Below are 22290 nucleotides of genomic sequence, written 5' to 3'. Positions count from 1 at the left end.
CCCTCTCTTTTCGCTCTATTTTTGGGTGGTTAAATAAGCGCTCCTCTTTTTTCGGTCTTTTTTGGATCGTACAATAAGCGCTCCTCTCTTTTCGCTCTATTTTTGGGTGGTTAAATAAGCGCTCCTCTTTTTTCGGTCTTTTTTGGATAGTACAATAAGCGCTCCTCTCTTTTCGCTCTATTTTTGGGTGGTTAAATAAGCGCTCCTCTTTTTTCGGTCTTTTTTGGATCGTACAATAAGCGCTCCTCTCTTTTCGCTCTATTTTTGGGTGGTTAAATAAGCGCTCCTCTTTTTTCGGTCTTTTTTGGATAGTACAAAAAGCGCTCCTCTCTTTTCGCTCTATTTTTGGGTGGTTAAATAAGCGCTCCTCTTTTTTCGGTCTTTTTTGGATCGTACAAAAAGCGCTCCTCTCTTTTCGCTCTATTTTTGGGTGGTTAAATAAGCGCTCCTCTTTTTTCGGTCTTTTTTGGATCGTACAATAAGCGCTCCTCTCTTTTCGCTCTATTTTTGGGTGGTTAAATAAGCGCTCCTCTTTTTTCGGTCTTTTTTGGATAGTACAATAAGCGCCCCTCTCTTTTCGCTCTATTTTTGTGTGGTTAAATAAGCGCTCCTCTTTTTTCGGTCTTTTTTGGATCGTACAATAAGCGCTCCTCTCTTTTCGCTCTATTTTTGGGTGGTTAAATAAGCGCTCCTCTTTTTTCGGTCTTTTTTGGATCGTACAATAAGCGCTCCTCTCTTTTCGCTCTATTTTGGGTGGTTAAATAAGCGCTCCTCTTTTTTCGGTCTTTTTTGGATAGTACAATAAGCGCTCCTCTCTTTTCGCTCTATTTTTGGGTGGTTAAATAAGCGCTCCTCTTTTTCCGGTCTTTTTTGGATAGTAAAATAAGCGCTCCTCTCTTTTCGCTCTATTTTTGGGTGGTTAAATAAGCGCTCCTCTTTTTTCGGTCTTTTTTGGATTGTAAAATAAGCGCCCCTCTCTTTTCGCTCTATTTTTGGGTGGTTAAATAAGCGCTCCTCTTTTTTCGGTCTTTTTTGGATAGTACAATAAGCGCTCCTCTCTTTTCGCTCTATTTTTGGGTGGTTAAATAAGCGCTCCTCTTTTTTCGGTCTTTTTTGGATAGTACAATAAGCGCTCTTCTCTTTTCGCTCTATTTTTGGGTGGTTAAATAAGCGCTCCTCTTTTTCCGGTCTTTTTTGGATAGTAAAATAAGCGCTCCTCTCTTTTCGCTCTATTTTTGGGTGGTTAAATAAGCGCTCCTCTTTTTTCGGTCTTTTTTGGATTGTAAAATAAGCGCCCCTCTCTTTTCGCTCTATTTTTGGGTGGTTAAATAAGCGCTCCTCTTTTTTCGGTCTTTTTTGGATAGTACAATAAGCGCTCCTCTCTTTTCGCTCTATTTTTGGGTGGTTAAATAAGCGCTCCTCTTTTTTCGGTCTTTTTTGGATAGTACAATAAGCGCTCTTCTCTTTTCGCTCTATTTTTGGGTGGTTAAATAAGCGCTCCTCTTTTTTCGGTCTTTTTTGGATAGTAAAATAAGCGCCCCTCTCTTTTCGCTCTATTTTTGTGTGGTTAAATAAGCGCTCCTCTTTTTCCGGTCTTTTTTGGGTGGTTAAATAAGCGCTCCTCTTTTTTCGGTCTTTTTTGGATAGTAAAATAAGCGCCCCTCTCTTTTCGCTCTATTTTTGGGTGGTTAAATAAGCGCTCCTCTTTTTTCGGTCTTTTTTGGATAGTACAATAAGCGCTCCTCTCTTTTCGCTCTATTTTTGGGTGGTTAAATAAGCGCTCCTCTTTTTTCGGTCTTTTTTGGATAGTAAAATAAGCGCCCCTCTCTTTTCGCTCTATTTTTGGGTGGTTAAATAAGCGCTCCTCTTTTTCCGGTCTTTTTTGGATAGTAAAATAAGCGCTCCTCTCTTTTCGCTCTATTTTTGGGTGGTTAAATAAGCGCTCCTCTTTTTTCGGTCTTTTTTGGATAGTAAAATAAGCGCCCCTCTCTTTTCGCTCTATTTTTGGGTGGTTAAATAAGCGCTCCTCTTTTTTCGGTCTTTTTTGGATAGTACAATAAGCGCTCCTCTCTTTTCGCTCTATTTTTGGGTGGTTAAATAAGCGCTCCTCTTTTTTCGGTCTTTTTTGGATAGTAAAATAAGCGCCCCTCTCTTTTCGCTCTATTTTTGGGTGGTTAAATAAGCGCTCCTCTTTTTCCGGTCTTTTTTGGATAGTAAAATAAGCGCTCCTCTCTTTTCGCTCTATTTTTGGGTGGTTAAATAAGCGCTCCTCTTTTTTCGGTCTTTTTTGGATAGTAAAATAAGCGCCCCTCTCTTTTCGCTCTATTTTTGGGTGGTTAAATAAGCGCTCCTCTTTTTTCGGTCTTTTTTGGATAGTACAATAAGCGCTCCTCTCTTTTCGCTCTATTTTTGGGTGGTTAAATAAGCGCTCCTCTTTTTTCGGTCTTTTTTGGATAGTAAAATAAGCGCCCCTCTCTTTTCGCTCTATTTTTGGGTGGTTAAATAAGCGCTCCTCTTTTTCCGGTCTTTTTTGGATAGTAAAATAAGCGCTCCTCTCTTTTCGCTCTATTTTTGGGTGGTTAAATAAGCGCTCCTCTTTTTTCGGTCTTTTTTGGATAGTAAAATAAGCGCCCCTCTCTTTTCGCTCTATTTTTGGGTGGTTAAATAAGCGCTCCTCTTTTTTCGGTCTTTTTTGGATAGTACAATAAGCGCTCCTCTCTTTTCGCTCTATTTTTGGGTGGTTAAATAAGCGCTCCTCTTTTTTCGGTCTTTTTTGGATAGTAAAATAAGCGCCCCTCTCTTTTCGCTCTATTTTTGGGTGGTTAAATAAGCGCTCCTCTTTTTCCGGTCTTTTTTGGATAGTAAAATAAGCGCTCCTCTCTTTTCGCTCTATTTTTGGGTGGTTAAATAAGCGCTCCTCTTTTTTCGGTCTTTTTTGGATAGTAAAATAAGCGCCCCTCTCTTTTCGCTCTATTTTTGGGTGGTTAAATAAGCGCTCCTCTTTTTTCGGTCTTTTTTGGATAGTACAATAAGCGCTCCTCTCTTTTCGCTCTATTTTTGGGTGGTTAAATAAGCGCTCCTCTTTTTTCGGTCTTTTTTGGATAGTAAAATAAGCGCTCCTCTCTTTTCGCTCTTCGAATATTTCCATTTAATTTTAAATCTAAACCAACCCAAGCTTAGAATATTTATCTCTAATTATGGTATATTTTCTACTAAACCCCAAACAAAACCCAGCGTATTAGATATCCCTCTAATTACGGTATCATTCCTTCTAAAACCTCAAACCAAACAAAGCCAGGGTGACAACAGTTCCTATATTTCCTATTTTTTCCTATAATTTACGTCTTTCCTTTTTCTCCTATAATTTCATTAAATTTCCCAAAATACCCTATATTTTAACTCAAACATCTGAATTAATGAAAATAGTTGATATTTTACCCTTAGAAGTCTTCATATTGTCCTAGTTTTTAAAGATGCTTAAATCCAACACTGTTTGCCGATAGTTTTCGACTATTTCTATCGGTTATCAACTTTATTTTGAATGTTTTTCCCCCTTTAAATAATTTTGACAACTGTTTTCTCTTATTGTATAATTAATTTTCTCCTATTTGTTCCTTTCCCCTCCCACCCCCAATTTTCTTCCTATATTTTCCTTTTCCCCCCAATTTTCCTCATATATATTTTGGTATATTTCACTGATAAATTTCCTATAATTCCTTTAAAGGAATTAAAATAGTGTAAAATCGGCAAAAGTGGCAAATAGGGGCTTATAAAGAAAAATTACATTTCAAAACTTAAAAAAGTAATTGGAATTAAATTTTTAAGAAGTGTATCGTAAAAATGTCGTAGTTTACGCTGAACTTATTAATTATCCCAAAAAATTAACAGACTATTCTAATGTAAAATCCGAATCTGACCATTCCTATGAATATATATTTGCCTTAAGTAGTCCAAATCTTAAATTTCAGGGTTAAAATATTTTTTTATTATTATTTTATAATTTTCTGTGGCAAAAATATTTATTGGCCACTTATGTCCAGATTGGCCACCAAATTCACTTTTGCTCAGGCGGGAATTTTCCACTATTTTCCACACTTTTGTTCACCTCGGAATACTGACCCCCAATTAAACCAAGCTTAGAATATGTCCTCCTAGTTATGGTATCTTTTCTACTAAAACCTCCCAATCGAAACTAAGCTTAGAAAATATCGAATATTTCCCATTGAAAAGCACTTTAAAGTAGTGTTATTAATTTTCCGGAAAAATAAATGCGGAAAATTTTCGGCAAATTGGAAAAATAAAAAATTGAAACATGAATTACTTTAATTTTCCTAAACTTTTTGTCGATATAAAATGTCTAATAACAGTAAACATACTACAAAACATTAATAGTGTTACATTGTTAAGCAGTTTAAAGATAGTCTAGTGGTTTAGTTTTACTTTTAGATTCGATAAAAGGAAGCGAAAATGCCGCTTTATTTAAATTTGCAAATCATACATTAGACTAATCATGGAATTATTTTTTTTATTTTATTCGGAAAAATACGGTAAATTTTCGGGAAAAAAGGCCTTGTTCATTTTCTGCGGAACATTTTCTGACTTACAACACTACTACGGTTTATATATTTACACAGGTCAGAGATGGACGCTAATGAGCTACTCCCCCCTTTTAGAAAATTTTAAAAATTCTACTTCGCGGAAGTTCGCGCCTACAGCGCCGGCTTGCGTAAAGTTTCTGAACTATAATCAACTATTGTTAAAATAATATTTATATTTAAAAATGGAGCGCCACCTATATTTTAAATTTAAATGTATCGTAGATAATTAATAAATTTTAAAATACATATTATCAAATTATAAATACGGTATATCATTAGTGTATTTATAATTCAAATTGATAAAAATTTAATTTATAATAAATAAATTAGTACTGTTTATATACATTAGAGGGCGTACCAGTAGCGTAGTAGAAACAGGGTTGCCTGTCAGAAGAACTGAAGAGGCTCAAAGCGCTAGCACGTATGAAGGTATACAAGTAGTCTAACCTGTGTAAATATATAAACCGTGACACTACCAGGGCCCCCAGAGGTCCTATAATTCCTATAAAATCCTATATTTTCAAAAATGTCCTATAACATCCTATATTTTTAGCAAAATCCCCCAAAAGTCCTATAAAATCCTATAATTTTGATATTTTGCCCATTTCAAATCCAACCACGCAGTGAAATTGCTGGATTTAGCTATAGGATAAATTCCTTTGCAAAGTCACTCTAGTCTATACTTTTGTTATTGTTAACATGGTTAGCTACAAGTATATTTTTGTGATAAAATGGTTAAATCGTTTCTATTTTTCAAGTGAAAATCAAAGATTTATTTCTCTAAACATAGATTGTGTTTTTAAATGCATAAAGTTAGTAAATTAAATAGCATATATAGTCCTATAAAATCCTATAATTTTGTAAAAAATAGTCCTATAAAGTCCTATATTTTTAGAAATATAATCCTATTTGTCCTATAAAAAAATTGAAGATTTGAGTGGGGGCCCTGCACTACTTTAAAGGGACCCTCGCGCAGTACGTTAATTTCGCACCTTGTTCTTCCGTGACAGACGGTCGTCATCGAGTAGCGACAGCACGTGCAAGCTCAAGTCTTCGCCGTCGCAGACTAGGCGGAACCCTTCCACAGTCAACCCCAGATACATGTGGATCCGCCTCGCCCTGTTCGAGAAGCAACTAGCCAAAATAGTAGATCACCTTGTTCAAAATAGCAGGTACCGCTCTGGAGGGAAAATTACTTCCATTCGTTTCAACATAAGTGTATCATATTGGCTGCGTTTAGTAGCTCTCAACGAAGTATCTGAAAAAATGTTTTCGTTGAGACCGTTGCTAACGTTAATTTTGTAAAATATCGTCTGTTGGGGCGTCTGCAGCTAGCCTTCCCTCGTGCTGCGTCGTCAAGTGACCGTTGAGGAACGGAAAAACCTGCTCTTACAGCCGATGACTTCGTTGCTCAACGGACGGGCAACGTGACGTCAAAACCGGAAGTCGTAACACCCGTTCAGTAAAAAACCGCTGACCGTCGAGCTCAGCGCTGAGCTTTTTTAGAGTTACTGAACGCAGCCATTGTTACATAAGTAAAAAAATATTACGTACGTTTTTAATTACTCGTAAAGTCATAAGTGTATAATATTATGACATAAGTGTGACACTTCCTATTCTTCACACGCAAAAGTGTTACTGAGAGCTATTGACAAGACAGACTGCATTACGGGCTTCGTCGCCGTTTTGGGTCCGCTTGTTAAAGCTGGTTTCACACTCAACGGAAAATTAGCAGCTCGTAAAGTTGAACGTTGAATGGGAATCAATTTTCAACTCGGCGTTTATTATCGTCTTTCCGGCCCGTAACACGTAGCCTTTGACAGCGCCTCGCTAGGGGGAGATTTTCTTCTTGTGTTGACGTCACTTCGTTACTAGCTCTCAGTAAAATATTCCCCAAAGTGACAATATTATAGACTTATGCTTTCAATTGACGTTAATTGTTTTTAGCAAATACTACGAGAAGGAGGCCTTGGTGGCCGATCCAGTGACGGGACAAATACTAGCGTCGTTGTTGGGTGAGTACTCGCTATTATCATAAGTTAATAACGGTATTTTACGAGAGAAGTATCCCCTTAGAGTGCTAGTGTTATTGTCATCAAACGTGCACCTTTTTCATAGTCTTTTCAAATTACGTTTTTGAAGGAAAAATAATGCAAGGATATGTAACATAATTATAATAAGTATGTCAATAGAGAACTGACACTCCGTAGCTTTGGCTGTGGCCTCATGTGACGTAGAGCTGTTAGCTCCCTAGTGGGACAAATTATCACCAAACTGATTTTCATAGCTACGGCGTAATCTAGGTTTAGTTCTTAGCACAGAGCTCCCTAGTATCTAAATATGCCCAAGGCTAAATAAATTACAGGGCCCCAAAAGTCCTATAATTCTGATAAAATCCTATATTTTAACAAATGTCCTATAAAATCTTATATTTTAACAAATGTCCTTTAAAATCCTATATTTTAACCAGGGTCCTATAAAATCCTATATTTTAACAAATGTCCTATAAAATCCTATATTTAGCAAAAACCCAAAAAGTCCTATACAATCCTATATTTTTAGCAAAAACCCAAAAAGTCCGATACAATCCTATATTTTTAGCAAAAACCCAAAAAGTCCTATACAATCCTATATTTTTAGAAAAACCCAAAAAGTCCTATACAATCCTATATTTTTAGCAAAAACCCAAACAGTCCTATACAATCCTATATTTTTAACAAAAAACCCAAAAAGTCCTATACAATCCTATATTTTTAGCAAAAAACCCAAGAAGTCCTATACAATCCTATATTTTTAACAAAAAAACCCAAAAAGTCCTATACAATCCTATATTTTTAACAAAAAACCCAAAAGGTCCTATACAATCCTATATTTATAACAAAAAACCCAAAAAGTCCTATACAATCCTATATTTTTAACAAAAAAACCCAAAAAGTCCTATACAATCCTATATTTTTAGCAAAAACCCAAAAAGTCCTATACAATCCTATATTTTTAGCAAAAACCCAAAAAGTCCTATACAATCCTATATTTTTAGCAAAAACCCAAAAAGTCCTATACAATCCTATATTTTTAGCAAAAACCCAAAAAGTCCTATACAATCCTATATTTTTAGCAAAAACCCAAACAGTCCTATACAATCCTATATTTTTAACAAAAAACCCAAAAAGTCCTATACAATCCTATATTTTTAGCAAAAAACCCAAGAAGTCCTATACAATCCTATATTTTTAACAAAAAAACCCAAAAAGTCCTATACAATCCTATATTTTTAACAAAAAACCCAAAAGATCCTATACAATCCTATATTTTTAACAAAAAACCCAAAAAGTCCTATACAATCCTATATTTTTAACAAAAAAACCCAAAAAGTCCTATACAATCCTATATTTTTAGCAAAAAACCCAAAAAGTCCTATACAATCCTATATTTTTAGCAAAAAAAACCAAAAAGTCCTATAAAATCCTATATTTTTAGCAAAAAAAACCCAAAAAGTCCTATACAATCCTATATTTTTAACAAAAAAACCCAAAAAGTCCTATACAATCCTATATTTTTAGCAAAAACCCAAAACGTCCTATACAATCCTATATTTTTAGCAAAAAACCCAAAAAGTCCTATACAATCCTATATTTTTAGCAAAAAACCCAAAAAGTCCTATACACTCCTATATTTTTAGCAAAAAAACCCAAAAAGTCCTATAAAAGTCTGGGAATTCAACTTTATTTTGACACTTTTTGAAGATAATTTTAATCTAGATCTATGACAAATTCTATGATTATCATTTATTTCCTTCAAAGTTTGGCTAATTTTTTCAACATTGCGATAACCTTTTTATTGAAATATAAGTCCATTTAAATTTATTAACTTTTGATAAAAGTAAAATATCAAATAAACATTTTGGCCTTAAAAAGTCAGGGAATTTGAATCTAAAAATTTGGTAGCAACCCTGTATTAACAAGCACACTATTGGATACTGCGTAGTATTTAATTACTTTAGTGTGGTTTGAATATTTTAGTGGGGCCATGCGCGTTGGACTACTCGAGAATGAAAACCCAGGACCATTTCTGGACCGATCCTCCAGCGGATGAACTGGTCCAAAGGCACAGATTGTCCCAGGCGCACCCGATGACCAACGGACCATCCACGCCCCCGTCGGCTAAACGTCCCGGTTTGCAGGTTAGTTTGACCAGGATCTCTTAATTGAGAGGTCGGCGCGATCTTGGGTTTGTTGGGCAACTAGTTCGTCAGTTATCGACCGGGAAAATTTTCACGGTTTGGCGCCATCTATACTGGTAGCCCAAACTACAAATATGGATTAAATTGAAAAATATTTTGTCTTCTTAATTATTTGCAATAATATTCTAATATTTAAATATAAGATTCAATAGATGGCGTGTCTTAGTGCACAGATTTTATTAAAGGGACAGATATTCGTTTGAAAAATACGTGCCGTATTTTAGAGAACCCAATCATTTAGCGTCACCTTTAAAGCCAGTGGTGGAAACTGTCTGGTTCCATTCGCTAACACTAGATGTCGTTAGCGTAATAATAAAAACAAGTTGAATAAGTGTCAAAATCTGGCTTAAAAGGTGTAACAAATTGGGAGCCTCTCGCGTTGATTGGCTTATCGGAATCACGTGATTATTACTTATTAAACACGTGGTCCCGGGAAGCCAATAGATGGCAGACAACTCGCCTTTCGCTTTAGGTTCCGGAAGGTGCTGCCACCTAGAAGCGCTTTTAGAAGCATTTTTTTCAAACTTTTTTTGATAGAGCCGCCACTTGCTTTAAAATATTAATCCATCTTTCGACATCTAAAAAAAATTAAGCGTTCCCTATTTAAATAGACCATTCTATAAAATCCGACCTAATCCGGCCAAGCTCTTGTCAAAGACTTTAAAGACATTGCTGTATTACTGGCAACTTTTATTTTTCTTTGGTTTTAAGAAAGTGGCTGACGAAGGACTACGGTCCGAAAGCTCCCAATCATTTTATTTTAATAAAATCATTCTTTAAATTCCATGAAGTAGCAGTACTTTTTATTATAAATCATCATAACAATTGTAAATAGAACCATGGAAAAAAAATTTAAAATTCAAAATTGGCTTATGTTCGGTCCTTATTCAGGCTAGACATATTATATTATTGGCTTGATCAACCCGTGTTTCATGTTTGCCAGGTAAAATATAATAATGAGGCGCCCTGGTTCATGAAAAATTAGGCCAAACCTTCAGCCTCTCTATACAGTTAGGCTAATACCCAAAAGTAAATAACCACTTAAGTAGTATTTTATAGACTAGTCTATTTTACGAATGATTTTGATGACAAGCATTTTGGGCTCAGCACAGTTAAGCCTATTAAGAAGATGACCAAAGACTGACCCGATAGACCGATACCCATAGGTCAAGGGAGACATTTGAATATTAAAGGCAGATTTTTAAATACCCGATGTCTTGCCAGATTGCCAAAACTTTGTAAATTTTAAATTATCTAAATTATTAAATATTTTTTTGGTTTAACTTCTGGTTATAGTTTTGGCCAGTGGCGTAGCTAAGACACTTTACACCCCCCCCCCCCCCCGCGAAACTCTTTTCGGGGTTTTAGTCGGTATCAGGCCCGGACTGGCACCTAAAATCGGCTCGGGCGTTGTAGAGACGCCGGCCCCTACTAGACGCTGGCTAGACGGCCCAGATCGGCCCACCAAGAATTTGCCCAGACCGGCCCATCGGGAATTTGCCCGATCTGCCCTATGGCCAGTCCGGGCCTGGTCGGTATCTAGCATAATATTTGATAGGAAATTAGGGCCCTCCTGCATTGCGGGTTCTGCGGGGCCTTATTTAGTGTTAGAAATGGTTTTACTAATATTTCAGCTAGGAGCAACAAACACAAGGATAACTTTAAACACGCTAACCCAGAGTTGTGTACAAATTTCATTGGACGAGCCTTTATGCTGAACATTTTACGGAATGACAATTCCCGAATTTTCCCCTTCCGACGGCAACCGGCGCTAAAGCGTCTAACCAATGAAAACTGTACGCGAGAAAATGCACGACTTTTGACGTAGGGTGCTGGGTTTGTTGCTCCTAGATTTCAGTAAGTTTAAATTTGCGCCATCTAGTATAAATCAAAACGTTAAAATCGAACCTCTAATGGCTTCGCTCTAAATGTTTGTTCCCTTGTAAGCACACTTTGTGAATCGGTCTATTCAATAAAACCCACGATTTAAAATTTTTAGAAAAAATATAGCTTGTGCAAAAATTAACCAATCATATTTCAGTATCGTCGTGACGTCAGAACGTCGGGGAGTTCCGAAGACCGCGTATTCCCATTGGTGGCCCGAGACTACGTGGAGTCGCTGCATCAAAACGCCAAATCGACATTACTGTACGGAAAGAACAACGTTCTCGTGCAACCGGTACGTTCCACTTGACCCTGTCTGACTTCCACCTTGGACGAATAAACTATTGGACGCCAACAGGAATCCATACCTCTGCTTGGAATGCTTATCGTGGCGTATCGCGTATGGTAAGTTCACTCTGACGGCTTTGGCCCCGCCTACGAGAGAAAAAATCCCCTCCCACGTTGTTGTTTGTGAACTTAACATAGTGACGTCAAAAAAACCGTCCGCCACATCGAGACGAAAATCTGCCGCGATAAGCATTCCAAGTAGAAGTATGGATTCCTGACGCGAATCGTAAGCGCATTTTTCAAATTGCTTCGGCTGCCCACGGACATTCTACTATTACCAGCCAATACCCCTATACAACCCAATTACAAGACACGCACGTTAAAACTGTAGATTGTATATTAGACCTAACGTTGTTCGCTTAGTCATATTGCGCGCGTGTGGAATATTTGGGTTGTAATTATTCCACTATTGAACACCGTGGCGCTGCAGGCGTCGCTGCTCTTAAAGAACCAAGCTCATAATCATAATAAGCGAGTTTCAATAACCACACCGCCATCTATCGGCTTTAAAAGTAACTATTAGGGTGGTACTTGTCACAACAAAACTAGGCTAGTAATAACCACCTTAGGCCTAAGTCATCGAGCGACTTTTAAAGCCATTAAGGGAAACTTAAGCTGACGTCAAAGGTCACCGAGGTCACGCTGAATTATGACGTCGAAGTACCATCTTCGTCTGCTTTGTCGTCTAACTGCGCGTGTGTCAGTAATTATTGAAACTCGTTTATTTCGGTCCAGTAAATTATTCGACGTAACTTCAGCCGACAAAACAGAAGTTTAAGGTTAAACTACCCCTCGAAAACGTTTACGTGAACGGGGAACTTGTAGGAACGTAATAAAGGTACAAGTTTTCCCTACACGTTTTCGAGGGGTAGGTTAACCTCTCTTTAAAAATTAATGTTTCTATTCGATTATTTTGGAAAAAGCGTGAACATTTGGAGGCAATGGCCGGCTACCTGTCGCTGCACCAAACCCCGGAGAGCCTGACCATCAAATGGACCCCGAACCAACTCATGAACGGCTGCTGCAGCATCAGCGAAAACCCGGACGAGCCCAAGTCCAGTCCGCTACAAGACAAAAGGTGAGGCTACAATTTTAATTCGTGTTGGACAGTTCACTCAAATGTTATTAAAACGTCTTAGCATATATTGGGAATACGCCATGTGTTTCCACGTTGAAGATATCGTCTATCTGCACTGCCACCAGCAAGGTGCGTTTTCCAATTCATTAAAAGCGGCCTAAATTAAGTATTAAGCACCCATTAAGTACGAATTATTGCTCAATTATTTTATTTTTTAATATTTCGAATGAATTACCCGCTTATTTCGAATGAATTACCCGCTTATTTCGAATGAATTACCCGCTTATTTCGAATGAATTACCCGCTTATTTCGAGCTAATTACCCACTTTTTCCGAGCTAATTACCCACTTATTTCGAAATAATTACCCACTTATTTGGAATTAATAACCCACTTATTTCGAATAATTTACAAACTAATTTAAATTAATTACGAACTAATTTAATGTATTACAAATTAATTTGGATTAATGACAAACCCGCCGAGGGGTAAGACAGTCTCAGATAATCTGTACACCGAGTTCGTGCATTTAGCATTGTTAAAGGTACATATTTTCAAGAGTTAGCGAGTTCCATTTAGCACTGTCAAAGGTACGGCCGTGTACACCGAGTTCGCAGAGTGTCTTACCTCTCGAAACCCGCTTACTTAGAATTAATAACCCACTAATTTGAATTGGTTACCCACTAATTTGAATTTATTGCCCACTAATTTGAATTTATTGCCCACTAATTTGAATTTATTACCCACTTAATTCGAAATAGTTACCCACTTATTTGGAATTAATAACCCACTTATTTTGAATAATTTACAAACTAATCCAAATTAATTTGTAATTAATTTGAATTAATGACAAACCCGCTTACTTAGAATTAATTACCCACTAAGTTGAATTTATTACTCACAAATTTGACTTTATTACTCAATTATTTAGAATTAATTATGCACTTATTTTGAATTAGTTACCCCAAATTGTAAATTAATTACTCACTTAATTTTAATTAATTATTCACTAATTACGAATTCCCTACCCACTAATTTTGAATTAATTATTCACTAATTACAAATTCCCTACCCACTAATTTTGAATTAATTATTCACTAATTACAAATTCACTACCCACTAATTTTGAATTAATTATTCACTAATTACGAATTCACTACCCACTAATTTTGAAATAAATATTCACTAATTACGAATTCACTACCCACTAATTTTGAAATAATTATTCACTAATTACGAATTAACTACCCACTAATTTTGTATTAATTGCCTCTCGCTTTGAAATTTTTTATTTATTAGGAATTAACTACCCATTTATTTGAAATAATTACCTAATTATGTTGAAATAATTACCTAATTATTTTGAAATAATTACTTAATTATTATGAATTGAATATCCTTTAATTACGAATTAATTTACCGTTAATTATGATTTATGTTACCGATAATTCCGAATTGATTCATAATTATTTATGACTTAATTTTCCCGTTAATTACGAATTAATTTGCCGTTAATTATTAATCAATTTCGTATCCATTATGACTTATTATAGCATTTAATTTAGAAATGAAAAATAATTATTTTCGTAGCGGACAGTGGTGGAACAATAGTTTTGGTCGGGCAGGATGGGGTGCAACGCCCGCCGATCCATTTCCCTAAAGGTGGCCACATGCTCGCGCTCTTGTCTTGTTTGGAGAACGGCTTGTTGCCCCACGGTCAACTGGACCCGCCTTTATGGTCACAAAAAGGAAAAGGTACGTCTTCATCCACTGCCCGTCTCAATAAATACACTACGCGCGTAATTATTCGCGTTTAAAGCTAAAAACAAGAACGTCGAGTATAGGCAATTGATTGCTTATTTGGTTGATGAATTTATAAACGAGATGCTAGAAGACTTAATTAGTGAAGTAACGAGATTATACGATAACTAATTATGTCGCGAGATGCTATAATAACGTAGATAATTTATTAATTAAATCAGGTTAAATTATCAGATTTACGCAATTTAAACCAGGAGATGCGGTGGTAATTTAATTAAGCGTTAATCCATTATTTGCGTATATTCATTAACTATATGTAAATTATTCAAGGATTAACTAATAACCGCATAATTAAGTAAAATATTAATTAATTTAGGCTTAATTAATTAACGCATAATCAAGCAAAACATTAGTTATTTAAGGCTTAATTAATTAACACATAATCAAGCAAAACATTAGTTATTTAAGGCTTAATTACTTAACGCATAATTAAGCAAAACATTTTAATAATTTAAGGCTTAATTAATTAACATATAAGCAAGCAAAACGTTAGTTATTTAAGGCTTAATTACTTAACGCATAATTAAGCAAAACATTTTAATAATTTAAGGCTTAATTAATTACTGCATAATTAAGTAAAACAATAATAATTTTAGGCTTAATTAACGTGTAATTAAATAAAACAAATTATTTTGGGCTTAATTAATTGACGCATAATTATGTAAAACATTAATAATTTAAGGCTTAATTAATTACTGCCTAATTAAGTAAAACTTAAATAATTTAAGGCTTAATTAATTAACGCATAATTAAGTAAAATATTAATTAATTCAGACTTAATTAACGCAGAATTAAGTAAAACAAATTATTTTAGGCTTAATTAATTAACACATAATCGAGCAAAACATAAGTTATTTAAGGCTTAATTACTTAACGCATAATTAAGCAAAACATTAATTATTTGATGCTTAATAATTTAATTAATTATCTTACTTAATGACGCGTAAATGAATGAATTCCGCGTGCATTTGAATCTCGCCAAGGCAAAGTGTTTCCCAAACTGCGTCGCAAAGGGAGAGGATCGGGTCGCAAAGTGAAGGATTCGAGCGAGAGCGAAACTTCGGGCACTTCCGGCGAAAGCGGAAGTAAAAGCTTGGGAAGTTCCGGTTTGGAGGAAGTAGGGACGGCGCCCTTGAGCAACGGACGGACCACGCACGAGCCGAGTGAAGAAGAAGCGTCCGACTATGTCTTCCGCATCATTACCTCGTTGAAACCAGAAACCATTTGTAAGTAAACCTCCCCCGCCAGAATCGTCCCTTTTAAGCCTTGTTCCCACTTACGAGGAGACTACCCGAGGTGATAATCACCGATTTGGTTGAAACTAGGTGTGTATGTAGACCTTATGGTAACATGAAATTTCACCAAGGGAAAAATTGCAACGGGCATTAGTTTTGCCATGGCAACCGAAAATGTTTTTGACAACACAGTCTGTATATTGTCCCATTGAAAATAACAATTGATAAATTTTTACATATTTTGATCAAATTGAACAAAATTCATCAAAATATCATAAAATTTATTTCATTTGTCAATTTTGATCTATTTATTTTTGGTTTTGAAATTTTAAATTTTTTTGAAATTTTTCAGATTCCCATTTTATTTCCAATGAGAAAATATACATACTGTGTTGTCAAAAACATTTTCGGTTGCCATGGCAAAACTAATGCCCATTGCAATTTTTCCCTTGGTGAAATTTCATGTTACCATAAGGTCTACATACCCACCTAGTTTCAACAAAATCGGTGATTATCACCTCGGGTAGTCTCCTCGTTAGCGAAAAAACCAATTTTCGCGCTAAAAATTGACGCTCGCGAATAACATTCGCGATTTCTTTCAAATTCGCCGCTAAAGTCGCGTCTCCGCGGTATCTAGCGAATGTTCTATTTTTTGACGTCCCAGAGTTGCCACGGTACCTGGAAAACCTGGAATTCCTGGAAAAGTCAGGGAATTTGAATATGGGTATAAAAATCAGGGAAAAGTAAGGGAATTTTAAAAAATTGTCTAAAAATCAGGGAAATGTCAGGGAATTTTATTTCAGTTGCAAATAGGAAACTTACTAAAATATAGGATAAAAAATACAAAATCTTGGCCCAAAATAAGTCAGGGAAAATCTCCTTAAATGGTCAGGGAAAACATGGAAAAGTCAGGGAATTTGATTATGAAAACACTGTGGCAACCCTGCGTCCACACCTAGGCGATAAAAAGCTTCAGCCAATCAGAAAACGCGTTCCCTCGATCTATTCCGCTCCCGTCCGTCACTTATTAAGCCTAGGTCTTTAGAAAAGCGGCTCGGCCAACTTGACCAAGATACTGAAGTAAAGGTAATTTAAAATATTTCCTTAACCCAAAAACGTCTATCTTTTGGGGACATATACTTATTGTATATTGCATAAACCAATAAGACATTAAGTACAATTAAATTAATTTTATTGAAATTATCAACAGGAACATCCATTTGGTTCATTTGGAACTGATGTTTTATGTTAGGCCTAAAACATTACTAAAAACCCGCGCGAGTTGTTTTCAGCGTTTTTAAATTTTCGCGCTAAAGTGAGAACCGCTTCCCCAGCGACCGAAAGAACGCGTCTTTTTTCGTTGCGCGAAAATTTTATTCGTCTCGAAATTTCGCCAAGTGGGAACTAGCCTTTAGACTAACGCCGACTGATTTCGCAGCCCAGGAAATGATGGACCCCAAAATGACGCAAGGGACGTTCCCGTGGCAGGTCAAAGGGGGCGGCACCGAGCCCATAGGCGTGCCCGCCGCCAAGCCCCGCCTCAAACACAAGTTCTCCTCCTCTTCATCGACTTCCACCTCCAGTTCCCGGTCCGTGGCCGACGAAGGGGGAGTGGCCTCCACTCCCCACCACGCCCCGCCCCCCAACACCCCCTGCAACAGCCTGGACGGGCAAAGCCACCAGAGCACGCCCTCCACCTCGCCTGCCCGGGCGGCCGCCGCCGTCTTATTGGCCAACAACAGAGCCGAGACGACCAGTCCCAGCTCAGGGTAGGAATTCCCGTTTTGGGTTCGTCGGAAGTAAATCAACTCAAGTACTTATTCAGGCCTCTCATGTTCCCTTTAAAACGATATCAAATCAGCTCGGTATCTCATTGGCTAATACCATTAGTAACATAATAACATAAGTATGACACCTAGGAGCAACAAACACCAGGAGAACGCAGCTAGCCTTTAAACACGCTAACGAAAGGTTGTGTACGGATTTCATTGGACGAGCGTCACGAGCCTTTACGCTGATCGTTATACGGGAGTGGGAAGACAATTTTCGAATTTTCCCCTTCCGACGGCAGCGGGCGCTAAAGCGTCCAACCAATGAAAATTGTACGCAAGAAAATCCACGACTTTTGACGGGTTAGCGTTCTCCTTGTGTGGGGTGTTGTGTTTGTTGCTCCTAGATGACACTAACTATTGCTTTAATGCTAATTTTCTAACCGAACCTTTTTTTCGGCACTGATACTCTTTTCAAGCTGTGACTTGGACTCGCGACTGACCGTTTTGGGTGACTACGTTTTGATAAAAATTTAAGCCTAATATCGGAGAGCACGTGCTGGAGTCGCGAGGGGCTTTGCGTGGCTTTGTTTTAAAGCCCGCGAGCGAATCACGCGTGAAAAAACATGAGTTCGTGGCGCCGAGAAAAACTTTTTTAATTTTGATCATTTTAGCCTAATATTCCGCCTTTCTATCGGAAACCAGATATTTCGGCTTAGCGGAAGTCTCGCGTATTTTAGACACTAGAGGGCTCTGTGCTGAGAACACATCTTGATAACGCAATAGCTATAAAAATCAGTTTGGTTGTAAATCTCGTTAATTTTCATACTTATAATGTTACTTACCAAATTTTTGACGATCACCTATACCCTTTATAAAGAGGTAAGAGATAAGTGGGTGTGTATACCGATAAGGGGCACCTGCGGGCGGGGGAAACGGGCCCCTATAGGGGCCCCCCATTTTGCGGCAATATTCGGCAGGTCAAAAGGTTAGGTCAAAAGGTTAGCTGTTTTACGAGGTTGATTTACGATGTTAGGTCAATAGGTTATCTGCCCCTATGGACACGATGCAAACAGCCGTTAAATAAGAGTGAAACAGGCCCCTGTAGGGGCCCCATTTTGCGTACATTTTCGGCAGGTCAATAGGTTAGCTGATTTACGATGTTAGGTCAATAGGTTATCAGCCCCTATGGTGGTGACACGATGTTATGCAAACAGCCGGCCCGTCATAGTTAATAGCTGGAGGCACCCCCATTTTAGGTCAAAAGGTTAGCTGATTTACGATGTTATAACCCATAAAACCCAGGTGCTAACCCATTATAGGTCAATAGGTTATCTGCCCCTATGGCGGTGACACGATGTTATGCAAACAGCCGGCCCGTCATAGTTAATAGCTGGAGGCACCCCCATTTTAGGTCAAAAGGTTAGATGATTTACGATGTTATAACCCATAAAACCCAGGTGCTAACCCATTATAGGTCAATAGGTTATCTGCCCCTATGGCGGTGACACGATGTTATGCAAACAGCCTACCCGTCATAGTTAATGTCGGGCACAATTCGAGTTGGTTTTCGCCGACAAACACTTTCGGGCCCCTAAGCGTACCGTAAAATAGCGGGCGGTCATCGGTAAAAGTGTTTTGGGAAAAAAAGAGAAGAGTGTATACAAATTATAAGGTTTTATTTATACATTCAAAGTTACAGTACATTAAGCGGATGAAAACGTTTAAAGATAAAACAATTTATTTTTAATATATTTATGGTTGGTAGATACCATATTAAACAAATTGTAAAAGTTAAATACACAAAACATATTTTGGTTGGCCACTGTTTCTTTAAAATCGTCAATAATTTTAAATGCTGTTACGTAATTGGACGCGTAGCGGACAACGGTATCATACCTTTCATGTTCATCCGATAGAAATAAATTGTTGGGTGCACATGGTTCTTTATACAATATTTCGTAAATTTTACGATAATTATCGGTTATAACGTAACCCATTAATTCAAAGAGTTTTTGGTTCACTTTAAGGAGTTGAATGTGCGAATTAATGAAATATTTGAGTCGGTCCAATTCTCGAGTTTCCGGCGCTTTGATTACGACCGACGCTTCGGATATCGTACTTTGCAAGGTTAATTCTTTTTGGTCAGACATGGCGGCGGTCACTAGCGCATCAGATAGCGGGAACGGTGATCGAAAGGGCAACCGTTGGGGATCATTTATTTGTTCCCAGTGGCCGTATAAATCATCCCAGGCGCGCGAAGACATTTCAAAGACCTGGTGTGTGATTTTATTGCATAGAGCTACAGATATATCGAGCTCAGACGTAAAACCCGTAGTAACGAAAAGCTCGGATGAAAGTGAATACCGAGGGTTAACTTTCCGCTGAGTCGGATCAAATTTAGACATTTTAGTGGGCCCAGGAACGTTATCTACACAGCTTCGTTTAGACATGATGCTCGAGAAACGGTTTGTAGTGTACTGCCGATGGATGACGGGGATGAATCCCTTATATAGCGATAATAATTTGATGACGTAATCAGGATGATGTAATGGGTTGACTCAATGACTCACGCGATTAGTCAAATTTTGCGGTGTTATGTGTATAGCGACGCCCATATTGGTAAACCAAAGAGATAGAAATTCTACAAGTCCCATTAAAAGTAAAATCAACGCGATTAGTAATGCGTTTTTAGGATTGTTCGCGATAAGCCGACTAACGGGAGAGGCGGGGATAGAACCTTCCATACCGGAAGTTATCGTTAAACTAAATTTATCAATAAACCAAAAAAGGGATTTAAACGTTATAAATTTTATAAAAAACCAAATGACATACAAAGTATTAAAATAAACAAATAACTAAAATAAACAAATGACTAAAATATACAAAAAGAAATATTGACAAAAAACTAAAATATAGAAAGGAATTATTTACAAATGAAAAATACAAACGAGAAATGAAAAAAATATATACAATAATTAAGAGGATCTATTCCACAGAGTTTATGGGGCTCCATAAAATTCTACGCGCAACAACATTCATTTATAACCATTTTTCGACAAAACGTTTGTCCCCAAAAAATATCTAACAGTTTGAAACGTCTTTTTTTAAAAAGTTTTTGAGCATATAACTTTTTTACCATGACCATCCTTCGACGCTTAAAAACAGCTGTGAAAACAATCGCTTTTTATAAACATTTCGGTGCACACTATTTTAACAATACCCGATTTGACGCGTCAAGTTAAATTCAGGAGTCGCGCGTGGGTCAAACTTAATTTGCATCGTAAAAAAGGTTAGGGTTGACACAAAAAAAGAGCCCCTAAACCATTTTCCCTTCAAAGAAAAAGACCGTAGGGGCCTACATTGTTCAATTAAGACTCGAGCGGCGTGGCCCCCAAAGGATTCCACACTAAGGGTTTGGTGTCTAATAAAACAGCGGCTCGTAAAAAAAATTGGGGCCGCTCGGAGAACAAGAAGGGCACAGTCAAAAAGTTTTTTTCGTATATTCATCCAGCTTTGTCAAAATAGTGAAAAGAGTTTTCTGCGGCTCTTTTGAAAAACAACCTTTGTCAGCGATAAAAGGATGAACCGCCACCATATTTATGGGGCTATCATTAAAGTAGTCATTGATCCACCCTTAAATTTAATAGGCTTAAAAAACATTGGGGTCCATCTTTTAGAAAACAATCGAGTTTTATATAATAGAGTTTCGACTTAACGACGTGATATTATTTTTATACAGCCTCAAAAGATACGTATAAATAGAGCCCTATCGGCCAAAGAAACTTCACTAATCAGCGGAATTCTCTAGTTGGAAGTCGTTTTCTTAGCACCTAGAAAAAATGGATAGCGAAAGCTTATGTTGGTTTCTAGACGATTTGGAGGTAAATAGACCCTGGTCCGTACCGCAACTACTGCAATTTTATTACGGAATATGTTTATTTTTAAATTTAGAGCCGGGGTTTGCACCAAATAAGTTACCCGCAATCTTTAGCCGTCTGAGTTTTAAATTAATTTTGACGGTTATTGAAATTTTTGAAACTGTTCAAGCTATCCCCCACGTTCCAGAAGCGTGCCAAACGGTAGCCGAACTCCGATTATTTAATCAAGCATTACCGCCTCGGTTAGGCGAAATTATTGAAGCGAGATATAATAAGCGGGAAAAAGAATTACTCGAACTCGAGTGGGATGCTATGTTGGGTGCCGAATATGACGAACCTGTGTTGGACTACCTGAAGAGTAAGTTTTTTTCTCGTACCGAAAAATATCTAAGAAATTAAAATATATATTTATTTTTTATAGACGCCCCTGAAATTGTCCCGGTGGATGATGCTGAACCCCGTGAATCCGCCGAAATGGTGGACGACTATTTCAACGACCTACTTAACCAAAGCGGTTACGGGGAGGCGGAGGGAGATTTCCCAATTGTGGGGTATATTGAATTTGAGGACCCGAATTGCGTAATTTTGGGTCAGAATGAAAAACAGTTCCCGAACTTCAATATGACGGGAATTGAATTGGAAGCTGAAATATCTAATAATATATCGGAAGGGCTTGCCAGGGTCACTGAACGGGTATTACGCGACGTAAACCCCGCTGACATGGTACAACTAGTAATCCGTAGTTCGGCGCTGGGTGCGGCGCATCCCGATATAACCATTTCATTTAGGAGACGTGACCAAATTGATATCGAGGCCCTTCTCGACGAGATATCCGAATCTATATATTCAGATGAGGAAGAAGCGTTTTTCCTGGCACCCGTTAATTTAACTTTTTCCATTGTCCGTCTCCCCCAAGGCGGTGGCTGGGCGAAACGGAAACGACTAGAGACCTTTGCCATGTTTTCTAGAAATAGACGAGCAATTGTCCGTATTGCGAACAGCGACTCAATCTGTCTCGCTAGAGCTCTTTGCGTCGGTGTGGCACTGTGTAAATATCAGAATGAACCCGAAAACAAAAGACTAAAAACGGTCTATGAAACTTTGTCGCATTCCAAAGAAAACAATGTGGCTCAGCGAGCCGAGGCGCTCCTCCTATGCTCCAAATCGGGTGTCCGACCTAATAAAGAATGCGCGTCGCCCGAGTCGATTAGAAAATTTAGAACGTATCTCAAAGAATACGATATTTTAATCTATCAAATTAAAAACAGCTGGCCGACCTTGGTGTACGATTCTAGAGTGCGGGGAGGTATGGACAGAAAACGTATTGTACTTTTAAACGAGGGGGCGCATTTCAATCTAGTTAAAAAGCTGGCTCCCTTATTCGGGAAAGCAAAGTTTTGTTCAAAGTGTCTCGAGGGGTACAGACAAGATAGCACC

General features: G+C 37.5%; 1 protein-coding gene across 3 annotated transcripts in view; it reads left to right on the top strand.

Annotated features, from left to right (window-relative positions):
• LOC149958445 (small G protein signaling modulator 1-like) overlaps window positions 1-22290 on the top strand; it is a 103588-nt gene that overhangs the window by 51234 nt on the left and 30064 nt on the right. For all 3 annotated transcript variants that reach the window (XM_090165853.1, XM_090165852.1, XM_090165851.1), the window contains 9 exons: window positions 5609-5770; window positions 6546-6613; window positions 8618-8778; window positions 10880-11017; window positions 11994-12148; window positions 12210-12277; window positions 13738-13902; window positions 14952-15194; window positions 16642-16972. In XM_090165853.1, coding sequence (XP_090021979.1) covers window positions 5609-5770; window positions 6546-6613; window positions 8618-8778; window positions 10880-11017; window positions 11994-12148; window positions 12210-12277; window positions 13738-13902; window positions 14952-15194; window positions 16642-16972 — 1491 coding nt within the window. The remainder of the gene's footprint in view (window positions 1-5608; window positions 5771-6545; window positions 6614-8617; window positions 8779-10879; window positions 11018-11993; window positions 12149-12209; window positions 12278-13737; window positions 13903-14951; window positions 15195-16641; window positions 16973-22290) is intronic.

Source organism: Leiobunum rupestre, chromosome 2 (assembly GCF_980474605.1).
Source record: "Leiobunum rupestre chromosome 2, qqLeiRupe1.1.hap1, whole genome shotgun sequence".
NCBI lineage: Eukaryota > Metazoa > Arthropoda > Arachnida > Opiliones > Sclerosomatidae > Leiobunum > Leiobunum rupestre.
This window is presented reverse-complemented; position numbering and strand designations above follow the sequence as displayed.